This window comes from Lepisosteus oculatus, chromosome 4, assembly GCF_040954835.1.
Source record: "Lepisosteus oculatus isolate fLepOcu1 chromosome 4, fLepOcu1.hap2, whole genome shotgun sequence".
In the NCBI taxonomy this organism is placed as follows: domain Eukaryota; kingdom Metazoa; phylum Chordata; class Actinopteri; order Semionotiformes; family Lepisosteidae; genus Lepisosteus; species Lepisosteus oculatus.
Genome location: NC_090699.1, coordinates 13240356 through 13263885, shown reverse-complemented (window position 1 = coordinate 13263885; position 23530 = coordinate 13240356). Strand labels below are relative to the sequence as shown.

The window sequence follows — 23530 nt, the reverse complement described above, 5'->3', positions numbered from 1 at the left end:
CAGTCCGAGGGGAGAAGAGAGAGCACAGCCACTCTGAGAGCGTCGGTCAGTTTATTAGAAACGTGTACAAAATGACAGTGCAGTACCAAGCAGCCCTGCGAGAGGGTTTACAGGCTCTGTGCTCGCCGGGGGGCTCCTTCACGAACAGGATACACGCAGCGCGGCGGGGAGGACTCGCCCGGGCCTCGGCTCCCCTCTGCCACCCACCGCAGGAGAGAACAATAAATTAAAGCCCGCTGTCCCCGGCCCCTGTCCACAAAGTCCAAAAATACATAAAACCAGAGACCGGAATCCGGTACGCCGGCTGCGTGTCGGCACAGCGCCCCGAGAGCGCCCCAAAACTCTCCGTTTCCACCTGCTGGCCAGAAACAACGCGCAGGTCCAGAAGGCGGACACATTCCCCTCCCGCGAACGGATGCATAGCGTCACTTATTATTTCTTCTACTCCGAAGTTCGTGGTTTTGTTCTGCTTCCAAAACCCCGCTCCCAACAGGTGAAAACACACAGCCAGGCGGTCAGTTCAGGGCTCGGTTGCGCACACAGAGCCAGAACACAAACCGGGAGGGGTGGCATAGCTCCGGGACGCGGACTGGGAGCCTGTAACCTCACGCGTGTGCTTGGAGTCCGGCGGGAGGTGGCAGAAACGCCCGCAGTGACCTGTGCAAACGGCAACGGCCTCTCCGCCCACTGGAGAAATCCCAACGAACACGAGAAGACGCCGATTCCCCCGCCAAGCTCATCATCGTTTTCCCATTTATTGCTTGTTTACTGAGCTCGCTAAGGAGGTCAATACAAACGCCGTCTTGACGTTCAGTGTGCCAGTTCCTGCCGCTGGGCAGGGGAGAGCCCTGCTACCTCTGTCCTCAGGAAGACACTTGGGGAACTCGCACCCTGGACCGGAAGGGCCAGCACACCGGCAGAGAGCAGCAACAGCTGTGGGCGTAACAAAGCAGACAGCTTCACAGGCCCTCCCCCTCTCCCACAGTTCCACCCAGTACAGGGGTGGAACTGTGGCGCCGGGGAGCCAGAGTCTATCCCAGCAACCAGCAGGCGCAAGGCTGGGTACAGCCTGGACACCAGTCCCTCACGAGGGACACACACACACACACCACATACAGAGACAGGGTACAGGCTGGACACCAAGCCCCCTTAGGACACACACACACACCCTGGACAGGAAACCAGTCCATCACAGGATGGACACACACGCACACACACACCCTGGACAGAACACCAGTCCATCATAAGACTCCAGTCCACTACAGGACACAAACTCACACCGGTTAAATTTTCCCAAGATGTCCCTGGACTGTAGGAGGGAACCGACCCAGACCCGGGGAGAACATGCAGACTCCACAGACATGGCGGGGCAGCACTGCTGACCACGCGCCCTTGTGGCATCACAGCCAGCTCCCCAGTGGTTGCAGTGGTCCCGCTGATCACCAGTGAAGTGGAGGCGAGGCGCGGTCCAGCCTTCAGCTGGCACCCCCGAGAGATCCCGAAAAAAACGGGCCATTGGACCTCAGGCCGGAAGTACACTACAAGTCCAACACCCGCCGGCGCCTTCCTCCCCCCCTCTGAGACATCGGACCAGTGTCCCCAGACCTCCTCCCTCCCTCCCCAGCCCACAGCCACAGCGCCGAGGGCAGCAGCACGGAAGACCAGTTCTGTTTTCCTGCCGGACGAAGGGGCCAGAATCGCAGGGAATTCGAACGGTTTACAAACAGTCGCTAAAAAGACAAGGCTAAAACGTCCGGCGCGACCCCCGCCGCCCCCCGGCTCACTTCCTGCCGTCGGCCGGGCCCTCCCCGTCGCTCAGGTTGACCTCCACCTCGGCCACGCCCTGCTCGCGGCAGGCGAACCAGTCCCGGACCTGCTGGTAGCTCATCCGCGCCCGGCGGCACAGCGCGTCCAGGTCCCGCTCCTGCAGTCCGCCCGTGCCCCGCAGGTACTGCTCCAGCGGCCGCAGGTCGCCGCCGCCGGGCCGCGGCTGGGCCGCGCCCTCGCCGCCGTTGAGCCCCGGCCCGTGCCGGCGCCGCCGCCCCCCGCCGCCGCCGGCGCCCTGCTGGTGCAGGATCTCGGAGGCCAGGTCGAGGGACACGCCCTTGACCCAGCGCAGCTGCCCGTTCTTGACGGCGTAGCGCGTGTCGCCGAACCACTGGATGACGTCGGGCCGGGGCAGGCCGGTGAGCTGCACCAGCTGGGAGTAGTCCTCGCTGCGGGGCCACTGGCAGCGCAGGAAGAACTGCTTGAGCACGTCCAGCTGCGCCTTGGTCTTGCGCGGCCGGCCGCTCGGCGTGAGCAGCGGGGGGGGCGGGGGGGAGGAGGAGGAGGAGGAGGAGGAAGGGGGGGCGCCGGGCTGGGCGGGCCGGGGGGCCGGGGAGGAGGTGCGTTTGGGGGGGTAGAGGGAGGGCGAGGGCGCGGGGGAGACGAGGGCCGACGGGGAGCCGCAAGCGATCGGGGTCTCCAGCTCCCCTTTGCCGTTGATGAAGAGCAGCTGCTGTCCTTCCCCCTCCTCCTCCTCCTCCTCTTCCACCACCGCTGCCATCGCCTCCACCTCCACCCCCACCTCCTCCTCCTCTTCCTCCTCCTCCTCGTACTGCTCCCCCATCACGTCACTCGCCAGGCCACGCCCCGCCATCCCCCCTCCTCCTCCTCCTCCGCCCTCCTCCTCCATCGCCCCAGCGTCCCTGCCGCCCGCGTCCGCCGCCATGGCGGCCTGGGCGCTGAAGCCGCTGGCCTCCAGGGAGCGCGACAGGAAGCTCTCGAAGAAGGACGCGTCCGTGCCGCCCCGGGCGCCGCGGCCCCGGTACAGCCCGCCGCCGCGCCCGTTGATGCGCAGCTGGTAGCGGCTGTCGCTGAACCACTTCCGGATCTCGATGCGGGTCAGGCCCGTCTCCTCCTGCAGGCGCCGCAGCTCCGCCTCGTTGGGGAAGTTGTGCCGCGCGAAGCTGTGCCGCAGCGCCGCCAGCTGGGCCTTCGTCTTCTTGTAGCGGCCGTGGGGGCGCGGGGGCAGGCGGGGGGCGGCGGGGCCCTCCGGCGGGGGCGGGCGCCGGCGATAGGGGTCGGGGTCGTGGGCGGCTGGCGGGGCGGTGGCGGGGAAGTAGGCAAAGGCCGGGGCCGGGTCTCGGCGCGGGTCGCGGTACTTGGGGGGCTGCTCGAGGAAAGGAGACGCGCCCGTCTCCTCGAGGGGGGCGCTGCCAGCGCCGTCGCCGTCGTCGTCGTCGTCTTCGCGGTCCTCCACGTCGCCGCCTCCCACCTCAAACTGCGGCAGCCCCTCTCCGTTCTCCCCGCCGGCGTACGCAAACTCCTCCTCGTCCTCGTCCTCCTCCTCCACCTCGTACTCCTCCTCCGCGCCGCCGCCCACGCCCGCCCGCAGCTTGAGACGCGTCTCCTCGATCTCCTCGGAGGACCAGGTGATGCCGTACTTGATGCGCTGCACCATGAACCACACCTTGACCTTGTCCAGGGGCAGGCCGGCGTCGCGCGCCAGGGCGCCGATCTCGGCCGCCGAGGGGTAGGGGAACAGGTTGAAGGCGCGGACCAGGCTGGGGATGGAGTCCAGCTCCCTGGTCTGGTCGGACTGGGTCCAGACCAGCTTGAGCCCCTCGGACACCAGCGGGAGGCACACCACCGAGTTCTTGTTGGTGCTGAAGTTCACCCCCTCGCCGCCGTTGCCGAAGTCCGCCGGGGGCTTCCGACGGGCGCCGGCGGAGGACGCCCGCTCCCTCATCATCATCATCATCACCTCCTCCTCCTCCTCGTCCATCTGCGGCGCCGCCCGCCTCTCGGCCACGTCCCCTTCCTCCCTCCTCCTCTGCATCGCTTGGGCCACGCCGCTGGGCTCGCCGCTCTGCGGGGAGAGAGACGAGAGCTTCCTTACAGTGCCTGGGGGAGGGGGGGGTCAGAAGGGTCAGTGTGAAGGTGCTGGCCGGCCAGCAGTCCCGAAGGCCAGGCGACCGGCTCGACCACCGCGGTCAGGACGGGAGGGTGAACCGGCCCCGACGGCGTCTCGCCACAAGAGGGCGCTGGCCGTCCCCTCAGTGAGCCACAATCGGCAAGGCCGGGCGGACAGGCCGGGCCCGGCTGGGGGAGGCGGGTACCACTTCCAAACTGGGCGGAGGCCCCAGTGAGACCTGCCCAAACCTCCAGAGCCCCCCTCCTCTCCCTCGCTCTCCACTCAACACGCCATACTGGACAGACCCGACACTTCGGGGGACTCCAGTGGCGGCTGAGTGCTTGCACATCTGGTGCGTCAAGCTCACACAACTGGCACCAGTGCCCTCAGTACCCTAATCAGGGCTCACTCTGTCAGTGAGAGACACACTGCTCCTCCAATCAGGGCTCACTCTGTCATTGACAGACACACTGCTCCTCCAATCAGGGCTCACTCTGTCAGTGAGAGACACACTGCTCCTCCAATCAGAGCTCACTCTGTCAGTGAGACACACTGCTCCTCCAATCAGGGCTCACTCTACATTTGTAAAACATTAACTCAGACTTACCCTGGGTATGTTTCTTTCACTCTCGGGATTCCAGCCCAGTGCCTCTGGGATCTTGTTATTTCAGCCGAAGGGATGGGGAGAAGGGAGGGGGGAAAAGATGTCTTGTTCTCTTCTGGTCTTCTCTGTCCAACAACAAGGAGGCACTGTGCTCAGCAAACAAACTCCCCCCCTCGCAATGGGATGTTCTGTTAAGTGATGACAAAAAGGCCGTTATGGTTTCCTATAGTCACTGACTGGACACTACAGTACATTAACACTGCACTGAGAGAGAGGGGTTCATACAGACACACTGACTGACTGGACACTCCAGTACATTAACACTGCACTGAGAGAGAGGGGTTAACACAGACACACTGACTGACTGGACACTCCAGTACATTAACACTGCACTGAGAGAGAGGGGTTAATACAGACACACTGACTGACTGGACACTCCAGTACATTAACACTGCACTGAGAGAGAGGGGTTCATACAGACACACTGACTGGACACTTCAGTACATTAACACTGCACTGAGAGAGAGGGGTTAATACAGACACACTAACTGGACACTTCAGTACATTAACACTGCACTGAGAGAGAGGGGTTAATACAGACACACTAACTGGACACTCCAGTACATTAACACTGCACTGAGAGAGAGGGGTTCATACAGACACACTGACTGACTGGACACTCCAGTACATTAACACTGCACTGAGAGAGAGGGGTTCATACAGACACACTGACTGACTGGACACTCCAGTACATTAACACTGCACTGAGAGAGAGGGGTTCATACAGACACCCTGACTGACTGGACACTCCAGTACATTAACACTGCACTGAGAGAGAGGGGTTCATACAGACACACTGACTGACTGGACACTCCAGTACATTAACACTGCACTGAGAGAGAGGGGTTCATACAGACACACTGACTGACTGGACACTCCAGTACATTAACACTGCACTGAGAGAGAGGGGTTCATACAGACACACTGACTGACTGGACACTCCAGTACATTAACACTGCACTGAGAGAGAGGGGTTCATACAGACACACTGACTGACTGGACACTCCAGTACATTAACACTGCACTGAGAGAGAGGGGTTCATACAGACACACTGACTGACTGGACACTCCAGTACATTAACACTGCACTGAGAGAGAGGGGTTCATACAGACACACTGACTGACTGGACACTCCAGTACATTAACACTGCACTGAGAGAGAGGGGTTCATACAGACACACTGACACTGGCGTTATTAATACAAAGTAAACACAGCAGTATTAAACATGAAGACACGCAGTAACCCCGAAAGCAAGACCGATACAAGTTGCAGTAAGGGATTAGTTATTAACTGAGATTATGATCAGAGCTGTGTCAGTGGTCGAGAGGGTACGTATGATAATGTTTCAACAAATTGTGGGTGCTGTGCCTGCAGGACTTGTAGGTCTCCTGAAAGCAACAACAGCATCACCTGAGGAGCTGCTATACTGGTCCACGAAGCCAATTATTAATAAGGAAGATGAGAGGAGGCTCTTCTTTACACAGACAGTGGTGGGGGTGGAGAACAAGCTGCCCAGCCCTGTTGTTGAAGCCGATACCCTGGCTTCTCTCCAGACACAGCTGGGTGAGACCCTCCAGTCAGGACAGGAGGCTCCTCTTTACACAGAGGGTGGTGGGGGTGGGGAACAAGCTGCCCAGCCCTGTTGTTGAAGCCGATACCCTGGCTTCTCTCCAGACACAGCTGGGTGAGACCCTCCAGTCAGGACAGGAGGCTCTTCTTTACACAGAGGGGGGTGGGGGACAAGCTGCCCAGCCATGTTGTTGAACTGGACACAGCTGTCTGAGACCCTCGGAACGACTAACTGGTAACTTTCTGATCGGCCGATCTCTTCGTCCACCTCACCAACAAGCCGTAGACCCGTACCCCTCCAAAAACAACATGTTTGTTCTCCCTCTGACGCAGGTTATCAGAAGGATACCGCCTCAAAGTCACGCTAGCGGAGCACGGCCGCGGGCGAAAGCAGTCACGGAATCCCCTCCCACGCACAGCTCACGGACACAAACACCCCCCCCAGCAGAAGCAGCTGTTTCCGCTGGGCCCCCGGAAGACGATTCACCCCGCGAGAGAGTTCCACGGCCGGGTGGGCACCGGGGCGGACAGCCCCTGCTCCGGACACGGGGGCGGGGGGAGGTGGACACACGGTCATCGGGCCACCATCTCACACACACACATACACTCGGCTCCGTCCCGCAGCCTCGCTCGCACTCGCCACGGCCACCCCCGGGGCGCCCCCAGCCCCCCCAGCCCGGACTGGCCCGGGGGTCCTACGGGGGGGGGGGCAGGTCAGCGAGAGGCCCCGTCTGTACAGCCCCTGCAAGCCCGCTCCCCCCGCGGCCACACAGACACGCCATCACATCGCCATCACGGCGCAGCACCCCCAAAACAACAACAACGACAACAGGCACCCCAGCCACCCCGGCGGGGCTCACTATTGTCCCGGCGCCGTGTGCGCGGACAGCGGGGCAGCGAGGCGGCGGAGCCGGACTCACGGGGAGGCTGAGGTCGCGGCGTCTCCGGCTCTCCCGGCCGTCTCCCCTCCGCCGGAGCCCCGCCGAGGAGAAGCCGCGTCTCCGCCGGGCGGTGCGGGGTCTGCGGGGGCCGGACAGCGGCTGGTGTCGCTCCGCTGCTCTTCCAAACACCGGAGACCGTCTGCGTGCGTGTCCGTCTCTCCGCCCCCCTCCGCTCCGGACTGCTGGCGTGTTTTTTCTTAAAGAAGAAAAAAAAAGTTAAATAAAAGTCCCGAGTTTAAACTCCAAAGCAGGCGGAGGCCGCCTGCGTTCTCGTTGTCGTGTTTCTGCCGAGGGGGGGAGGGGGGGTCGTGTTTTCGGCCGGGCGCTCGCTGCGTCCCTCTCTCTCCTGCTCGCCGTGTTTTTGTTCTGAGCCGCTACGCGAGGCCGGGCGGGAGCAGGAAACTCGGGCAGCTAGGCCTCGGTCTCCCGGGGTGACGGCGGGGGGCGGGGCCCGCTTGCCATTAAAGGCGTAGCGGCGCGGGGCAGCCGGGACTCCGCTCGCACCGACTAGTTGGGAGAAAGGGGGCGGAGCGAGCGGGGTCAGGGGGCGGGGTAACGATGGGAGTACGTGCTCCAGGTAACGTAGAGCGAATAGGGCAGTTGCAGAAGGTGATGGGAGGGGGGGGGGTTGCGCTGTGAGGGCCGCCATCTTATGAAGGTATTCCTGGAAGAGGTTTTGGTTTTAAAGAGAGAAGGAAAGATATAGCTTTATTGTCCACCCACAAGGGCGGCAGTTTGTCTCGGGCGTCACCGTACACAACGACACTCAACGTGAAATATGCAACCAACGCATATACACACATCCGTCTCGTATATTAAAGCGCATATTTCTGCCGGTTACGGATGGGGTACGTTTATTTTGGTTTCATTTAGGCTGTTAACTGTTTATCGCCGACCTCCTTGTACACCGGCCGCGGAATTCTCCTGTTGGAGCTGGGAAGTGCAGTCAAGCCAGGTCATGAAGCGCCGGGGGCCGGAGTTTACTCTGCTGTTTCTGAGCGGGAGGGAGTGTGACTCCGGAGAGGTCCGATTCCGAGCGGGCACGGCAGTGTAAACGCGCTGGGTCTTTCGTATTTAGCCAGGAGGGGGCGGTTATCGCCTCCACCCCCTCAGCTCCACCGGCTCGAGTCTAGATCAGGGTCCCCTTTGTGTGGAATCGCCGTGAGGTTTAATAATAATAATAATAATTGCTTACACTTATATAGCGCTTTTCCGGACACTCCACTCAAAGCGCTTTACAGGTAATGGGGATCCCTCCACCACCAGGTACCTTCTGTGTGGAGTCTGTGGGTCTGAGGTTCCTCCAGGTACCTTCTGTGTGGAGTCTGCGTGGTGTCTGTGGGTCTGAGGTTCCTCCAGGGACCTTCTGTGTGGAGTCTGCGTGGTGTCTGTGGGTCTGAGGTTTCAGGTGTCTTCTGTGTGGAGTCTGCGTGGTGTCTGCAGGTCTGAGGTTTCAGGTGTCTTCTGTGTGGAGTCTGCGTGGTGTCTGCAGGTCTGAGGTTCCTCCAGGTGTCTTCTGTGTGGAGTCTGCGTGGTGTCTGCAGGTCTGAGGTTCCTCCAGGTGTCTTCTGTGTGGAGTCTGCGTGGTGTCTGCGGGTCTGAGGTTCCTCCAGGGACCTTCTGTGTGGAGTCTGCGTGGTGTCTGTGGGTCTGAGGTTCCTCCAGGGACCTTCTGTGTGGAGTCTGCGTGGTGTCTGTGGGTCTGAGGTTTCAGGTGTCTTCTGTGTGGAGTCTGCGTGGTGTCTGCAGGTCTGAGGTTCCTCCAGGGACCTTCTGTGTGGAGTCTGCGTGGTGTCTGCAGGTCTGAGGTTTCAGGTGTCTTCTGTGTGGAGTCTGCGTGGTGTCTGCAGGTCTGAGGTTTCAGGTGTCTTCTGTGTGGAGTCTGCGTGGTGTCTGCGGGTCTGAGGTTCCTCCAGGTGTCTTCTGTGTGGAGTCTGCGTGGTGTCTGCAGGTCTGAGGTTCCTCCAGGTGTCTTCTGTGTGGAGTCTGCGTGGTGTCTGTGGGTCTGAGGTTTCAGGTGTCTTCTGTGTGGAGTCTGCGTGGTGTCTGTGGGTCTGAGGTTTCAGGTGTCTTCTGTGTGGAGTCTGCGTGGTGTCTGCAGGTCTGAGGTTCCTCCAGGTGTCTTCTGTGTGGAGTCTGCGTGGTGTCTGCGGGTCTGAGGTTTCAGGTGTCTTCTGTGTGGAGTCTGCGTGGTGTCTGCGGGTCTGAGGTTCCTCCAGGGACCTTCTGTGTGGAGTCTGCGTGGTGTCTGTGGGTCTGAGGTTCCTCCAGGTGTCTTCTGTGTGGAGTCTGCGTGGTGTCTGTGGGTCTGAGGTTTCAGGTGTCTTCTGTGTGGAGTCTGCGTGGTGTCTGCGGGTCTGAGGTTCCTCCAGGGACCTTCTGTGTGGAGTCTGCGTGGTGTCTGTGGGTCTGAGGTTTCAGGTGTCTTCTGTGTGGAGTCTGCGTGGTGTCTGCAGGTCTGAGGTTCCTCCAGGTGTCTTCTGTGTGGAGTCTGCGTGGTGTCTGCAGGTCTGAGGTTCCTCCAGGTGTCTTCTGTGTGGAGTCTGCGTGGTGTCTGCGGGTCTGAGGTTCCTCCAGGTGTCTTCTGTGTGGAGTCTGCGTGGTGTCTGCGGGTCTGAGGTTCCTCCAGGGACCTTCTGTGTGGAGTCTGCGTGGTGTCTGCGGGTCTGAGGTTCCTTCAGGTACCTTCTGTGTGGAACCCCCTGTGTCCACAAGAGCTCTCTCATCTGTGTTCAAGAGCTCCTCCTGTTCTGTGGCCAGGAGCTCTCACCTGTTTCCAGAACCTCTTGTCTGCGTTCAGGAGCTCTCACCTGTTTCCAGGACCTCTTGTCTGCGTTCAGGAGCTCTCGTCTGTGGCCAGGACCTCTTGTCTGCGTTCAGGAGCTCTCCCTGTGTTCAAGTTCAAGATGTGTATCTTTCGCAGACAGATGCCCATCCTCTCGTGTGCGTCTCAGGACTCCTGCCTGTCGGGCTCCCTCATCGCAGAGAGAGGGGCTCATCGCAGCCTGTCCTGACGCTGGACAGAAAGCTGATTTCGATGGGGTGTGTGCGTGTGTGATGAACACTCCTCCCTGGGTCTCTGGGAGCTGTTATTGATAATTATAATGATAATAATTGCTTACACTTATATAGCGCTTTTCTGGACACTCCACTCATAGCGCTTTACAGGCTAATGGGGATCCCCTCCACCCCCCCAGTGTGCAGCCCCACCTGGATGATCCGACGGCAACCATAGTGCGCCAGAGCGCTCACCACACATCAGCTGAACTCCTCAGAGAAGTTCACATTCATCCTGAAAGATGAGCTGGAGTGTTTGAAAGGACTGTGGAGAAGACACTGAAAGCACTAGTATAGTTCAGAGCAGCTCCACAGATCAAAGCTCTTAGAGCACTATTATATTGACACTTTAAAACCCGACAGAACTCTGATGTGGCCGTCACTGTACCTGTTTTTCATGATCAATTTCACCGTTATCCTCTTAAGGAAAGAAATGCAAAGCTCCTACTGTGATTACCGTGTAACACTTAATAAAACTGTAAAAAACACCACTCGCACATTTAGAGTGTAAAACTAGTGCAGTACAGCACACTTTACTTCAGCTTCTTTAATGCAAAGTATAATACATTACGTTTAGAACAATGCTGGATTAATGACAAATAAAATGCTGTTTATTAGTCACTGGAAGCCTTCAGGGTGAGCTGACCTGGTGTTGGACAGACAGGACAGGCAGAGTCATCGTACTGATGGACAGGGGTTCAGTGTGAAGGTCAGAGGTCAGCGGGGTGTGTGTGTGGGGTAGCTGACCTGGTGTTGGACAGATAGGACAGGCAGAGTCATCGTACTGATGGACAGGGGTTCAGTGTGAAGGTCAGAGGTTAGCGGGGTGTGTGTGTGGGGTAGCTGACCTGGTGTTGGACAGACAGGACAGGCAGAGTCATCGTACTGATGGACAGGGGTTCAGTGTGAAGGTCAGAGGTCAGCGGGGTGTGTGTGTGGGGTAGCTGACCTGGTGTTGGACAGACAGGACAGGCAGAGTCATCATACTGATGGACAGGGGGTCAGTGTGAGGGTCAGAGGTCAGCAGGGTGTGTGTGGGGTAGCTGACCTGGTGTTGGACAGACAGGACAGGCAGAGTCATCGTACTGATGGACAGGGGTTCAGTGTGAAGGTCAGAGGTCAGCGGGGTGTGTGTGTGGGGTAGCTGACCTGGTGTTGGACAGACAGGACAGGCAGAGTCATCGTACTGATGGACAGGGGTTCAGTGTGAAGGTCAGAGGTCAGTGGGGTGTGTGTGGGGTAGCTGACCTGGTGTTGGACAGATAGGACAGGCAGAGTCATCGTACTGATGGACAGGGGTTCAGTGTGAAGGTCAGAGGTCAGCAGGGTGTGTGTGGGGTAGCTGACCTGGTGTTGGACAGATAGGACAGGCAGAGTCATCGTACTGATGGACAGGGGTTCAGTGTGAAGGTCAGAGGTCAGCAGGGTGTGTGTGTGGGGTAGCTGACCTGGTGTTGGACAGACAGGACAGGCAGAGTCATCGTACTGATGGACAGGGGGTCAGTGTGAAGGTCAGAGGTCAGCGGGGTGTGTGTGTGGGGTAGCTGACCTGGTGTTGGGCAGACAGGACAGGCAGAGTCATCGTACTGATGGACAGGGGGTCAGTGTGGGGGTCAGAGGTCATCGTACTGATGGACAGGGGGTCAGTGTGAGGGTCAGAGGTCATCGTGCTGATGGACAGGGGGTCAGTGTGAGGGTCAGAGGTCATTGTGCCGATGGACAGGGGATCACTGTGTAGGATCAGTGGGGTTACTGGGTCAGAACCGTCCGTGGAGCAGAGTGAGAACAAACTTGGGAAGACGCAGGAAAGAAGGGATGAAAGAGGACAGCCAGGAGAGGTAGGGCACTTGGGAGACGAGAAAACTGACGGACATGTTGTCAAACACACTGCGCCCTGAGAAACACAGAGAGAGAGAGAGAGAGACGTTAATGATACAGACACACTGAGAGAAACGACACTAGTCTTCTGTGTCTTACTGATAATCCTACTCATACCATCAACATCCCGAATATTATAGCGCCTTGCAAGATCTGAGGTCATCAGAACCTTCCCTGTCAGAGCCATCAGGTTTGTATCTGTAAGTAAAAGAGAAAATAAACATTAAAATGAATCAAGAGGCAGCAGACACATAGCACATGGCAACAGCACAGTGAGACAGTGGAGAGCAGTGAGACAGGGAGACAGTGTAGCGCAGTGAGACAGTCTAGCGCAGTGAGACAGTGGAGAGCAGTGAGACAGTGGAGACAGTAGCGCAGTGAGACAGGGAGACTGTAGAGCAGGGAGACAGTGTGGAGCAGAGAGATGGAGAGACTGTAGAGCAGGGAGACAGTGTGGAGCAGTGAGACGGAGAGACTGTAGAGCAGGGAGACAGTGTGGAGCAGTGAGACGGAGAGACTGTATATCAGTGAGACAGAGAGACTGTAGCGCAGTGAGACAGTGTGGAGCAGTGAGACAGAGGGACAGAGTAGCGCAGTGCAGTGAGACACGGAGACAGTGGAGAGCAGGGAGACAGTGTGGAGCAGGGAGACGGAGAGACTGTAGAGCAGTGAGACAGTGTGGAGCAGTGAGACAGAGGGACAGAGTAGCGCAGTGCAGTGAGACACGGAGACTGCAGCGCAGTGAGACAGTGGAGAGCAGTGAGACAGAGAGTCAGTATAGCGCAGTGAGACAGAGAGACAGTGAAAGAGACGAGTGTGTACCTTTGGCCAGCTCCACAATACACCTCCCGCTGAGCTCTGGGGTCTCTCCCGTGGACAAACCCTCCCTGATCTGACGGGCAGGAGCAGAGGACAGAGGGACAGAGAGGAGGGATTCAGAGAGATCTGCCAGACTGCAGCAGCTGCAGTTCATGGGTCCTGCCAGCAGGTGGTGCTCATTCATCATCGGCCACGAAAGCATAACCTCCTCTCCCTCTTCCTCTCCTCCCAGTCCCTCCATCTCCCTCCACCCCCCTCTTCCTCTCCCGCCATCCCCCCCTTCCTCTCCCTACACCTCCTCTTCCTCTCCCGCCATCCCCCTCTTCCTCTCCCTACACCTCCTCTTCCTCTCCCGCCATCCCCCTCTTCCTCTCCCTACACCTCCTCTTCCTCTCGCTACACCTCCTCTTCCTCTCCCTACACCTCCCCGTCCTCTCCTCCATCCCCCTCTTCCTCTCCCTTCACCCCCCTCTTCCTCTCCCGCCATCCCCCTCTTCCTCTCCCTACACCTCCTCTTCCTCTCCCTACACCTCCTCTTCCTCTCCCTACACCTCCCCGTCCTCTCCTCCATCCCCCTCTTCCTCTCCCTACACCTCCTCTTCCTCTCCCGCCATCCCCCTCTTCCTCTCCCTACACCTCCTCTTCCTCTCCCGCCATCCCCCTCTTCCTCTCCCTACACCTCCTCTTCCTCTCCCGCCATCCCCCTCTTCCTCTCCCTACACCTCCTCTTCCTCTCCCGCCATCCCCCTCTTCCTCTCCCTACACCTCCCCTTCCTCTCCTCCATCCCCCTCTTCCTCTCCTGGTCCTCTGCAGCTCTACAGTATTGTGTTATTAATTACTGTGCTCATTAATTACCTACTGTAATTAGCAACTCACCTTCTGATGCTCCTCACTCCGTGGCTGCCGGTCCATCACGTTCTGAATGACCAGCTCTGTCCTGACTGCTCCCGGCCACAGGCTGACCGACACCACCCCCCGACCTCTGAGATCCACAGCACAGTCAGCTGCCAACCTGTCACACTGCCAGAGAGAGAGAGGGGTTCATACAGACACACTGACTGACTGGACACTCCAGTACATTAACACTGCACTGAGAGAGAGGGGTTCATACAGACACACTGACTGACTGGACACTCCAGTACATTAACACTGCACTGAGAGAGAGGGGTTCATACAGACACACTGACTGACTGGACACTCCAGTACATGAACACTGCACTGAGAGAGAGGGGTTCATACAGACACACTGACTGACTGGACACTCCAGTACATTAACACTGCACTGAGAGAGAGGGGTTCATACAGACACACTGACTGACTGGACACTCCAGTACATTAACACTGGACTGAGAGAGAGGGGTTCATACAGACACACTGACTGACTGGACACTCCAGTACATTAACACTGCACTGAGAGAGAGGGGTTCATACAGACACACTGACTGGACACTCCAGTACATTAACACTGCACTGAGAGAGAGGGGTTCATACAGACACACTGACTGACTGGACACTCCAGTACATTAACACTGCACTGAGAGAGAGGGGTTCATACAGACACACTGACTGACTGGACACTCCAGTACATTAACACTGCACTGAGAGAGAGGGGTTCATACAGACACACTGACTGACTGGACACTCCAGTACATTAACACTGCACTGAGAGAGAGAGGTGTTCATACAGACACACTGACTGGACACTCCAGTACATTAACACTGCACTTAGAGAGAGGGGTTCATACAGACACACTGACTGACTGGACACTCCAGTACATTAACTGCACTGAGAGAGAGGGGTTCATACAGACACACTGACTGACTGGACACTCCAGTACATTAACACTGCACTGAGAGAGAGGGGTTCATACAGACACACTGACTGACTGGACACTCCAGTACATTAACACTGCACTGAGAGAGAGGGGTTCATACAGACACACTGACTGGACACTCCAGTACATTAACACTGCACTGAGAGAGAGGGGTTCATACAGACACACTGACTGACTGGACACTCCAGTACATTAACACTGCACTGAGAGAGAGGGGTTCATACAGACACACTGACTGACTGGACACTCCAGTACATTAACACTGCACTGAGAGAGAGGGGTTCATACAGACACAGTGACTGACTGGACACTCCAGTACATTAACACTGCACTGAGAGAGAGGGGTTCATACAGACACACTGACTGACTGGACACTCCAGTACATTAACACTGCACTGAGAGACAGGGGTTCATACAGACACCCTGACTGACTGGACACTCCAGTACATTAACACTGCACTGAGAGAGAGGGGTTCATACAGACACACTGACTGACTGGACACTCCAGTACATTAACACTGCACTGAGAGAGAGGGGTTCATACAGACACACTGACTGGACACTCCAGTACATTAACACTGCACTGAGAGAGAGGGGTTCATACAGACACACTGACTGGACACTCCAGTACATTAACACTGCACTGAGACAGAGGGGTTCATACAGACACACTGACTGACTGGACACTCCAGTACATTAACACTGCACTGAGAGAGAGGGGTTCATACAGACACACTGACTGACTGGACACTCCAGTACATTAACACTGCACTGAGAGAGAGGGGTTCATACAGACACACTGACTGACTGGACACTCCAGTACATTAACACTGCACTGAGAGAGAGGGGTTCATACAGACACACTGACTGGACACTCCAGTACATTAACACTGCACTGAGAGAGAGGGGTTCATACAGACACACTGACTGACTGGACACTCCAGTACATTAACACTGCACTGAGAGAGAGGGGTTCATACAGACACACTGACTGACTGGACACTCCAGTACATTAACACTGCACTGAGAGAGAGGGGTTCATACAGACACACTGACTGGACACTCCAGTACATTAACACTGCACTGAGAGAGAGGGGTTCATACAGACACACTGACTGACTGGACACTCCAGTACATTAACACTGCACTGAGAGAGAGGGGTTCATACAGACACACTGACTGACTGGACACTCCAGTACATTAACACTGCACTGAGAGAGAGGGGTTCACACAGACACACTGACTGACTGGACACTCCAGTACATTAACACTGCACTGAGAGAGAGGGGTTCATACAGACACACTGACTGACTGGACACTCCAGTACATTAACACTGCACTGAGAGAGAGGGGTTCATACAGACACACTGACTGACTGGACACTCCAGTACATTAACACTGCACTGAGAGAGAGGGGTTCATACAGACACACTGACTGACTGGACACTCCAGTACATTAACACTGCACTGAGAGAGAGGGGTTCATACAGACACACTGACTGACTGACTGAGAGGGTGATAGGGTGAGGGAGTGAGAGGATAATAATAATAATAATAATTGCTTACACTTATATAGCGCTTTTTCTGGACACTCCACTCAAAGCGCTTTACAGGTAATGGGGTCTCCCCTCCACCACCACCAATGTGCAGCATCCACCTGGATGATGCGACGGCAGCCATAGTGCGCCAGAACGCTCACCACACATCAGCTATTAGTGGGGAGGAGAGCAGAGAGTAATGAAGCCAATTCATAGATCATATTCATATTCAGGATGAGGGAGGGAGTGGGGGAGTGAGGGAGTGAGAGGATGAAGGAGTGAGGGAGTACAGTGGTCGTCTCACCGCTGCCTTGCCGACTCCATAGGGGACGTTGGAGCAGTACTGCAGCCCCCCAGTGGAGGAGATCACCACCAGCAACCCCCGGCCCGCCTGCACCATGAGCCGCGCAGCATACACACTGCAGATATAGTGACCCCTGCAGGGGACAGCCAGAACTGCGCTCAGACATCTGCATCGGGCTCTCGAACCTGGTCCTGGTCTATTTTACATATGGCTGACTGAGACACACTGAGAGACTCACTGACTGAGACACAGCAGGAGAGACACAGCAGGAGAGACTCACTGACTGAGACACAGCAGGAGAGACACACTGAGAGACTCACTGAGAGACTCACTGACTGAGACACAGCAGGAGAGACTCACTGAGAGACTCACTGAGAGACTCACTGAGAGACTCACTGACTGAGACACAGCAGGAGAGACTCACTGAGAGACTCACTGACTGAGACACAGCAGCAGAGACACACTGAGAGACTCACTGACTGAGACACAGCAGGAGAGACACACTGAGAGACTCACTGACTGAGACACAGCAGGAGAGACACACTGACTGAGACACAGCAGGAGAGACACACTGAGAGACTCACTGACTGAGACACAGCAGGAGAGACTCACTGACTGAGACACAGCATTAGAGACACACTGAGTGAGAAACAGCACGTACTGCTCCCTCACTGAGACAGAAATTATAATGGATATTCTATGGTAGGATTTGTACCTTAGTCCAGCATTGTTCATAGAGTCCCAGACTGAGGGGTCCATCTCCCAGAATTTTTTCTCTGAGTAGTCAAAAATGGCCTGGAAAGACAAACATGATCCTCACCATTCTGAGATACCTCCCACCCTTTTGTGTATGACTCTCCCCTCTCACTACTGGCCGTGTGTGTGACTCTCCTCTCTCACTACTGGCTGTGTGTGTGACTCTGCTCTCTCACTATTGGCCGTGTGTGTGACTCTCCTTTCTCACTATTGGCCGTGTGTGTGACTCTGCTCTCTCACTATTGGCTGTGTGTGACTCTGCTCTCTCACTATTGGCCGTGTGTGTGACTCTCCTTTCTCACTATTGGCCGTGTGTGTGACTCTGCTCTCTCACTATTGGCTGTGTGTGACTCTGCTCTCTCACTATTGGCTGTGTGTGACTCTGCTCTCTCACTATTGGCTGTGTGTGACTCTGTTCTCAGTCTACTGGCTGTGTGTGTGTGACATCGTTCTCTCACTATTGGCTGTGATTAAAAGTCCAACATCAGTGATCACTGTTCTGAGTAATAAAGCTGAATGTGAAGGACTGCTGTCTTGTAACTGACCTGGACTCCATCATACGCGTTGTTGACCAGGATGTCCAGGCGCCCCTTCTGCTCCCGCCCGATTCTCTCAAACAGCTGCTTGATATCATCGTCCTTCGACGAATCACACACCACCGGCACGCACTGCCCACCCCGTGCCTTCACCTGCAATTGGAGGGGGGAGGAGGGACAGGTGACTGAAGGAAGGGTGACCAGTCACCATGGAGGAGGGAGGAGGGTCCAGGTGACTGACAGGAAGGGTGACCAGTCACCATGGAGGAGGGAGGAGGGTCCAGGTGACTGACAGGAAGGGTGACCAGTCACTATGGAGGAGGGAGGAGATCCAGGTGACTGACAGGAAGGGTGACCAGTCACCATGGAGGAGGGAGGAGATCCAGGTGACTGACAGGAAGGGTGACCAGTCACCATGGAGGAGGGAGGAGGTCCAGGTGACTGACAGGAAGGGTGACCAGTCACCATGGAGGGGGAGGAGGGACTGGTGACTGAGAGGAAGGGTGACCAGTCACCATGGAGGAGGGAGGAGGTCCAGGTGACTGACAGGAAGGGTGACCAGTCACCATGGAGGAGGGAGGAGGGACTGGTGACTGAGAGGAAGGGTGACCAGTCACCATGGAGGAGGGAGGAGGTCCAGGTGACTGACAGGAAGGGTGACCAGTCACTATGGAGGGGGGAGGAGGGACAGTCATGAAGTGATGGACAGACAGAGGAGGGGGGTGACAGAGTCGTCACCTCGGTAGCCACAGTTGTCTCCATCAATCCCTGTTGCTGCTCTGACCTCATCGCCTAGGCCTCATTCAGCTCCACAAACAGCCTCAGTGGAGCTCATCGTCATGGTTACTCCTTTCAGTCTGACCTCACAGCCGGCGTCTGACCTCACTTCAATGGCTGCTTCACCAACGTTTTTGGCTGACCATCTTTCCTCTCCTTTCGACCTCACCTTGATGGCCCCCGACCTTACAGAGCTGGGCCTCAATGTAGTTCGAGTAGGGAGCCGCGTCAGCAGGCGTAGGCTGCAACGGAACAAGAACAGGTTAATTTCCTGCTGAAAGGGGAAGGAAAGGCTGTGGAGCTTCTTCGGGAGCGGAAGAAGAACCCGAAGAAGGCTCTACAGTCGAAACATTGTGTTTCCTTTCTTCTCTTTTCAGCAGGTAGTAAACCTGTACTTGTTCCTGAGACCCCAATGTGCGTCTCAGCAAGACGCTGTGACTTCACCTCCGAGGCACTGGGACCTCACACCTCCCCTCCGAGGCACTGGGACCTCACACCTCCCCTCCGAGGCACTGGGAGTTCACCTCAGAAGCACGGTGACCTCTCACCTCCCCTCCGAGGCACTGGGACCTCACACCTCCCCTCCCAGGCACGGTGACCTCACACCTCCCCTCCGAGGCACTGGGAGTTCACCTCAGAAGCACGGTGACCTCCCCTCCCAGGCACGGTGACCTCACACCTCCCCTCCGAGGCACTGGGAGTTCACCTCAGAAGCACGGTGACCTCTCACCTCACATCCGAGGCACTGGGACCTCACACCTCCCCTCCGAGGCACTGGGAGTTCACCTCAGAAGCACGGTGACCTCTCACCTCCCCTCCGAGGCACTGGGACCTCACACCTCCCCTCCGAGGCACTGGGAGTTCACCTCAGAAGCACGGTGACCTCACACCTCCCCTCCGAGGCACTGGGACCTCACACCTCCCCTCCCAGGCACTGGGAGTTCACCTCAGAAGCACGGTGACCTCTCACCTCCCCTCCGAGGCACTGGGACCTCACACCTCCCCTCCCAGGCACGGTGACCTCACACCTCCCCTCCGAGGCACTGGGAGTTCACCTCAGAAGCACGGTGACCTCTCACCTCCCCTCCGAGGCACTGGGACCTCACACCTCCCCTCCGAGGCACTGGGAGTTCACCTCAGAAGCACGGTGACCTCTCACCTCCCCTCCGAGGCACTGGGACCTCACACCTCCCCTCCGAGGCACTGGGAGTTCACCTCAGAAGCACGGTGACCTCACACCTCACCTCCGAGACACTGGGACCTCACCTCTGAGGCACGGTGACCTCACACCTCACCTCCGAGACACTGGGACCTCAACTCCGAGGCACGGTGACCTCACACCTCACCTCCGAGGCATGGTGACCTCATCTCAGAGGCACTGGGAGTTCACCTCCGAGGTACCAGGACCTCACCTCCGAGGCACTGGGAGTTCACCTCCAAGGCACGGTGACCTCACCTCCGAGGTACCAGGACCTCACCTCCGAGGCGGCTTCTCTGAGAGCGCGCTCGTTGCGGCCGGTAACGTAGACGGTCGCTCCCGCCTCAGACAGCTGCAGGGCCACGCCCTTCCCGATCCCCCGGGAGGCTCCGGTCACCAGGCACACCCAGCCCGACAGCGCCATCTGCTGGACAGGGGAGGAGCTGCACCTGAGAGAGACCGAGCGCACGGCTGCAGTTCAACAGGCTGATGGAACGGGCCGTGATCTTCCCGGGGTCTGGAGCTTGAGCAGTGGTCAGCATTACGTGTGTGTTTCTGGTGTACGTATGTGTGTATGTCTGGTGTAAGTGTGATTCTGTCTTCTGTGGGTTTGTGTGTCTGGTGAATGTGAGTAGCTGGTGTAAGTGTGAGTGTGTGTGTCTGTCGTGTCTGTTTCACTATCTGTATGTCTCTGTGTGTGTGTCCAGGCTGTACCCTGTCTCTGCGTCTGGTGTGTGTGTGTGTGTCCAGGCTGTACCCTGTCTCTGTGTCTGGTGTGTGTGTGTGTGTCCAGGCTGTACCCTGTCTCTGTGTCTGGTGTGTGTGTGTGTGTGTGTGTCCAGGCTGTACCCTGTCTCTGCGTCTGGTGTGTGTGTGTGTGTGTGTGTGTCCAGGCTGTACCCTGTCTGTGTGTCTGGTGTGTGTGTGTGTGTCCAGGCTGTACCCTGTCTCTGTGTCTGGTGTGTGTGTGTGTGTCCAGGCTGTACCCTGTCTCTGTGTCTGGTGTGTGTGTTGTGTGTGTGTCCAGGCTGTACCCTGTCTCTGTGTCTGGTGTGTGTGTGTGTGTGTGTCCAGGCTGTACCCTGTCTCTGTGTCTGGTGTGTGTGTGTGTGTGTCCAGGCTGTACCCTGTCTCTGTGTCTGTGTGTTTGTGTGTGTGTCCAGGCTGTACCCTGTCTCTGTGTCTGTGTCCAGGCTGTACCCTGTCTCTGTGTCTGGTGTGTGTGTGTGTGTGTGTGTCCAGGCTGTACCCTGTCTCTGTGTCTGTGTGTTTGTGTGTGTGTCCAGGCTGTACCCTGTCTCTGTGTCTGGTGTGTGTGTGTGTGTCCAGGCTGTACCCTGTCTGTGTGTCTGTGTGTGTCCAGTCTGTACCCTGTCTCTGTGTCTGGTGTGTGTGTGTGTGTCCAGGCTGTACCCTGTCTCTGTGTCTGTGTGTGTCCAGGCTGTACCCTGTCTCTGTGTCTGGTGTCTGTGTGTGTCCAGGCTGTACCCTGTCTCTGTGTCTGGTGTGTGTGTGTGTCCAGGCTGTACCCTGTCTCTGTGTCTGTGTGTGTCCAGGCTGTACCCTGTCTCTGTGTCTGGTGTCTGTGTGTGTCCAGGCTGTACCCTGTCTCTGTACCCTGTAGCCTACAGTGCTGATAGACTCCAGCTCTCCTGACCCTGTTCTGGACACAGCGCCTGGAGGGTGAATGATCTGGAGGGTGCAGACCTGTCACGGGCTCAGAGCGCGGTGCTCCAGCTGGCCTCCTGGCCGAGACAGACGCGTGAGAGTCGGCTCGCCGCCCCGAGCAGATGGAGCTTGGACCGCCGCGGCTGCTGCCCCGCCTCGTTAATGATTACCGGCGGCCCTGACCGTGGTATCAGCCATGAGGCGCAGGGGTGTGTGTGTGTGTGCTGGCTTGTAACCCCGGCGGTCTGACGAGCTCGGCTAGCGCGGAGGGAGGAGGGAGGGAAGGGAAGGGCAGGGCGCCGCGCTGTGACGTCACTCCGGCCCGGCGGCTGCCCAGGTCGCCGCTGGTGACGCGGCCCTGGCGCCCGGGGGCCACGCGCAGTGCGCCCCCCCACCTTCCGCCCGTCTGTGTGGACCTCGCCTCAGCCGCTCGACACGCGAAATAACACGCGAATAACCCGCCCCTTCTTCTTACCCACGAAGAGTCACCCTGGAGGTCCGACAGCAGGTACACGGGCGTCCGGTCCACGCAGCTCCGATCCCGCTGACTCGAGCTCGCCCACTACCGTAAACCACCGAAACCACGGGACACGGGATTAACGCGCCAACGGAAATTTAATCCTTTACGATGCAAAGCAGATTTAAGCACAGGAGTCGCCTGAGACCGCGTTGGCATTTACTGCCACGTCCCGGAGATCCAGCACAGCACGGTTCCAGCCGGGGAAGCCAAACCTGAACCGCTCCAATCCCGTAATCGTACTCCGGGAAGCACTCGGGCACCGGAGTTTATTTCCACCGAGAGCGTGACCAGTCCTTGTCCACAAACCCACGCGAGAGGCTCTGTCGCGTCACGTCCTCAGCTGCTGTGTAGGTGCCGCACGGCGGTTATGTTTTATGCCGCTTTAACCTGTCGCCAGCGGTGAAAAGGAGTTCTGGGGGGAACGTATATTATGTTCTTTATGGCCAGTGAAGATAAGCACGAGCGGCCTCTGGTGGCTGCGCGCTGGCAGGTCACTGGTGATACTGATCGCACGATCTGTTTGTGACACGTTATTGAAGTGTACAAATGGTGAGGTTTTTACACTGCGCCGCAGTCTGGTCAGGTCCGCTTCGGAGACTTCACTTCCGTTGTTGCGCCGTTGCCTTTAACATAAGATCTCTTTACTGTCCCTGCCAGCCGCGGGATTCGAACCGGCAACCTCCCGGCCACAGGCACAGCTCCTGAGACACAGAGCCACCGCTCCGCCCTCAGTTACAAATGAGGAGGCAAACACCCCAATCAGCGATCAGCCGCTCATTAATTCAGAGAGCTCACCCAGCTGTGTCTGGAGAGAAGTCTGGGTATCGGCTTCAACAACAGGGCTGGGCAGCTTGTTCCCCACCCCCACCCCCCTCTGTGTAAAGCATAGTCTCCTGTCCTGACTGGAGGAGCTCACCCAGCTGTGTCTGGAGAGAAGCCAGGGTATCGGCTTCAACAACAGGGCTGGGCAGCTTGTTCCCCACCCCCACCACCCTCTGTGTAAAGAGGAGCCTCCTGTCCTGACTGGAGGAGCTCACCCAGCTGTGTCTGGAGAGAAGCCAGGGTATCGGCTTCAACAACAGGGCTGGGCAGCTTGTTCCCCACCCCCACCACCCTCTGTGTAAAGAGGAGCCTCCTGTCCTGACTGGAGGAGCTCACCCAGCTGTGTCTGGAGAGAAGCCAGGGTATCGGCTTCAACAACAGGGCTGGGCAGCTTGTTCCCCACCCCCACCACCCTCTGTGTAAAGAGGAGCCTCCTGTCCTGACTGGAGGAGCTTACCCAGCTGTGTCTGGAGAGAAGTCAGGGTCTCGGCTTCAACAACAGGGCTGGGAAGCTTATTCCCCACCCCCACCACCCTCTGTGTAAAGTGCCTGTTCCCCACCCCCTCCACCCTTTGCTCTCCAGGACCAGAGATCCCCAGACTGACTGGACTGGAGACCCCTGGACTGAGTGACACAGGAGGGGAAAGATCTTTGTCTCGGGAAAGCTTTTAACTTTTTAAGTGTACTTATCTGCAATTACTTATTAATGAGGGAGAAGCACAGGGCGAGGGAAGGACAGGGAGAGGGA

The 23530-nt window shown here is 57.4% G+C and overlaps 2 protein-coding genes across 4 annotated transcripts; both read right to left on the bottom strand.

The window, feature by feature from the left end:
- Positions 1-34: 34 nt before the first annotated feature.
- Positions 35-7571, bottom strand: homeza (homeobox and leucine zipper encoding a). Its single transcript, XM_069188730.1, has 3 exons — positions 7053-7571; positions 4506-4690; positions 35-3853 (listed from the first exon to the last, which is right to left on the bottom strand). Exon 3 carries the CDS (start codon positions 3821-3823, stop codon positions 1781-1783), a length of 2043 nt encoding a protein of 680 aa, XP_069044831.1. The 5' UTR covers positions 3824-3853; positions 4506-4690; positions 7053-7571; the 3' UTR covers positions 35-1780.
- Positions 7572-10629: 3058 nt separating this feature from the next.
- Positions 10630-22364, bottom strand: dhrs1 (dehydrogenase/reductase (SDR family) member 1). Of its 3 annotated transcripts, none has more exons than XM_069188727.1 (9): positions 21916-22364; positions 20053-20221; positions 17807-17950; positions 17221-17300; positions 16506-16638; positions 13705-13848; positions 12831-12900; positions 12126-12206; positions 10630-12024 (listed from the first exon to the last, which is right to left on the bottom strand). In XM_069188727.1, exons 2-9 carry the CDS (start codon positions 20194-20196, stop codon positions 11888-11890), a joined length of 933 nt encoding a protein of 310 aa, XP_069044828.1. In that variant the 5' UTR covers positions 20197-20221; positions 21916-22364; the 3' UTR covers positions 10630-11887. The 3 variants fall into 3 exon arrangements, with proteins under 3 accessions (XP_069044828.1, XP_069044829.1, XP_069044830.1); XM_069188728.1 differs by lacking the exon at positions 21916-22364 and adding an exon at positions 21480-21662; XM_069188729.1 differs by lacking the exon at positions 21916-22364 and adding an exon at positions 18536-18816 and having other exon boundaries at positions 20053-20142.
- Between the last annotated feature and the right edge of the window lie 1166 nt (positions 22365-23530).

Bases quoted from the DNA above. Each gene is read 5' to 3' on its own strand.
- dhrs1 (XM_069188727.1), bottom strand. From the start codon at position 20,196: ATGGCGCTGTCGGGCTGGGTGTGCCTGGTGACCGGAGCCTCCCGGGGG. The intron at 16,639-17,220 runs GTACAAATCCTA...TGTCCCCTGCAG, and splicing joins ATGAACAATGCTGGACTAAG to GGGTCACTATATCTGCAGTG. The intron at 12,901-13,704 runs GTGAGTTGCTAA...CCTGCCCGTCAG, and splicing joins GGAGTGAGGAGCATCAGAAG to ATCAGGGAGGGTTTGTCCAC.
- homeza (XM_069188730.1), bottom strand. From the start codon at position 3,823: ATGCAGAGGAGGAGGGAGGAAGGGGACGTGGCCGAGAGGCGGGCGGCG.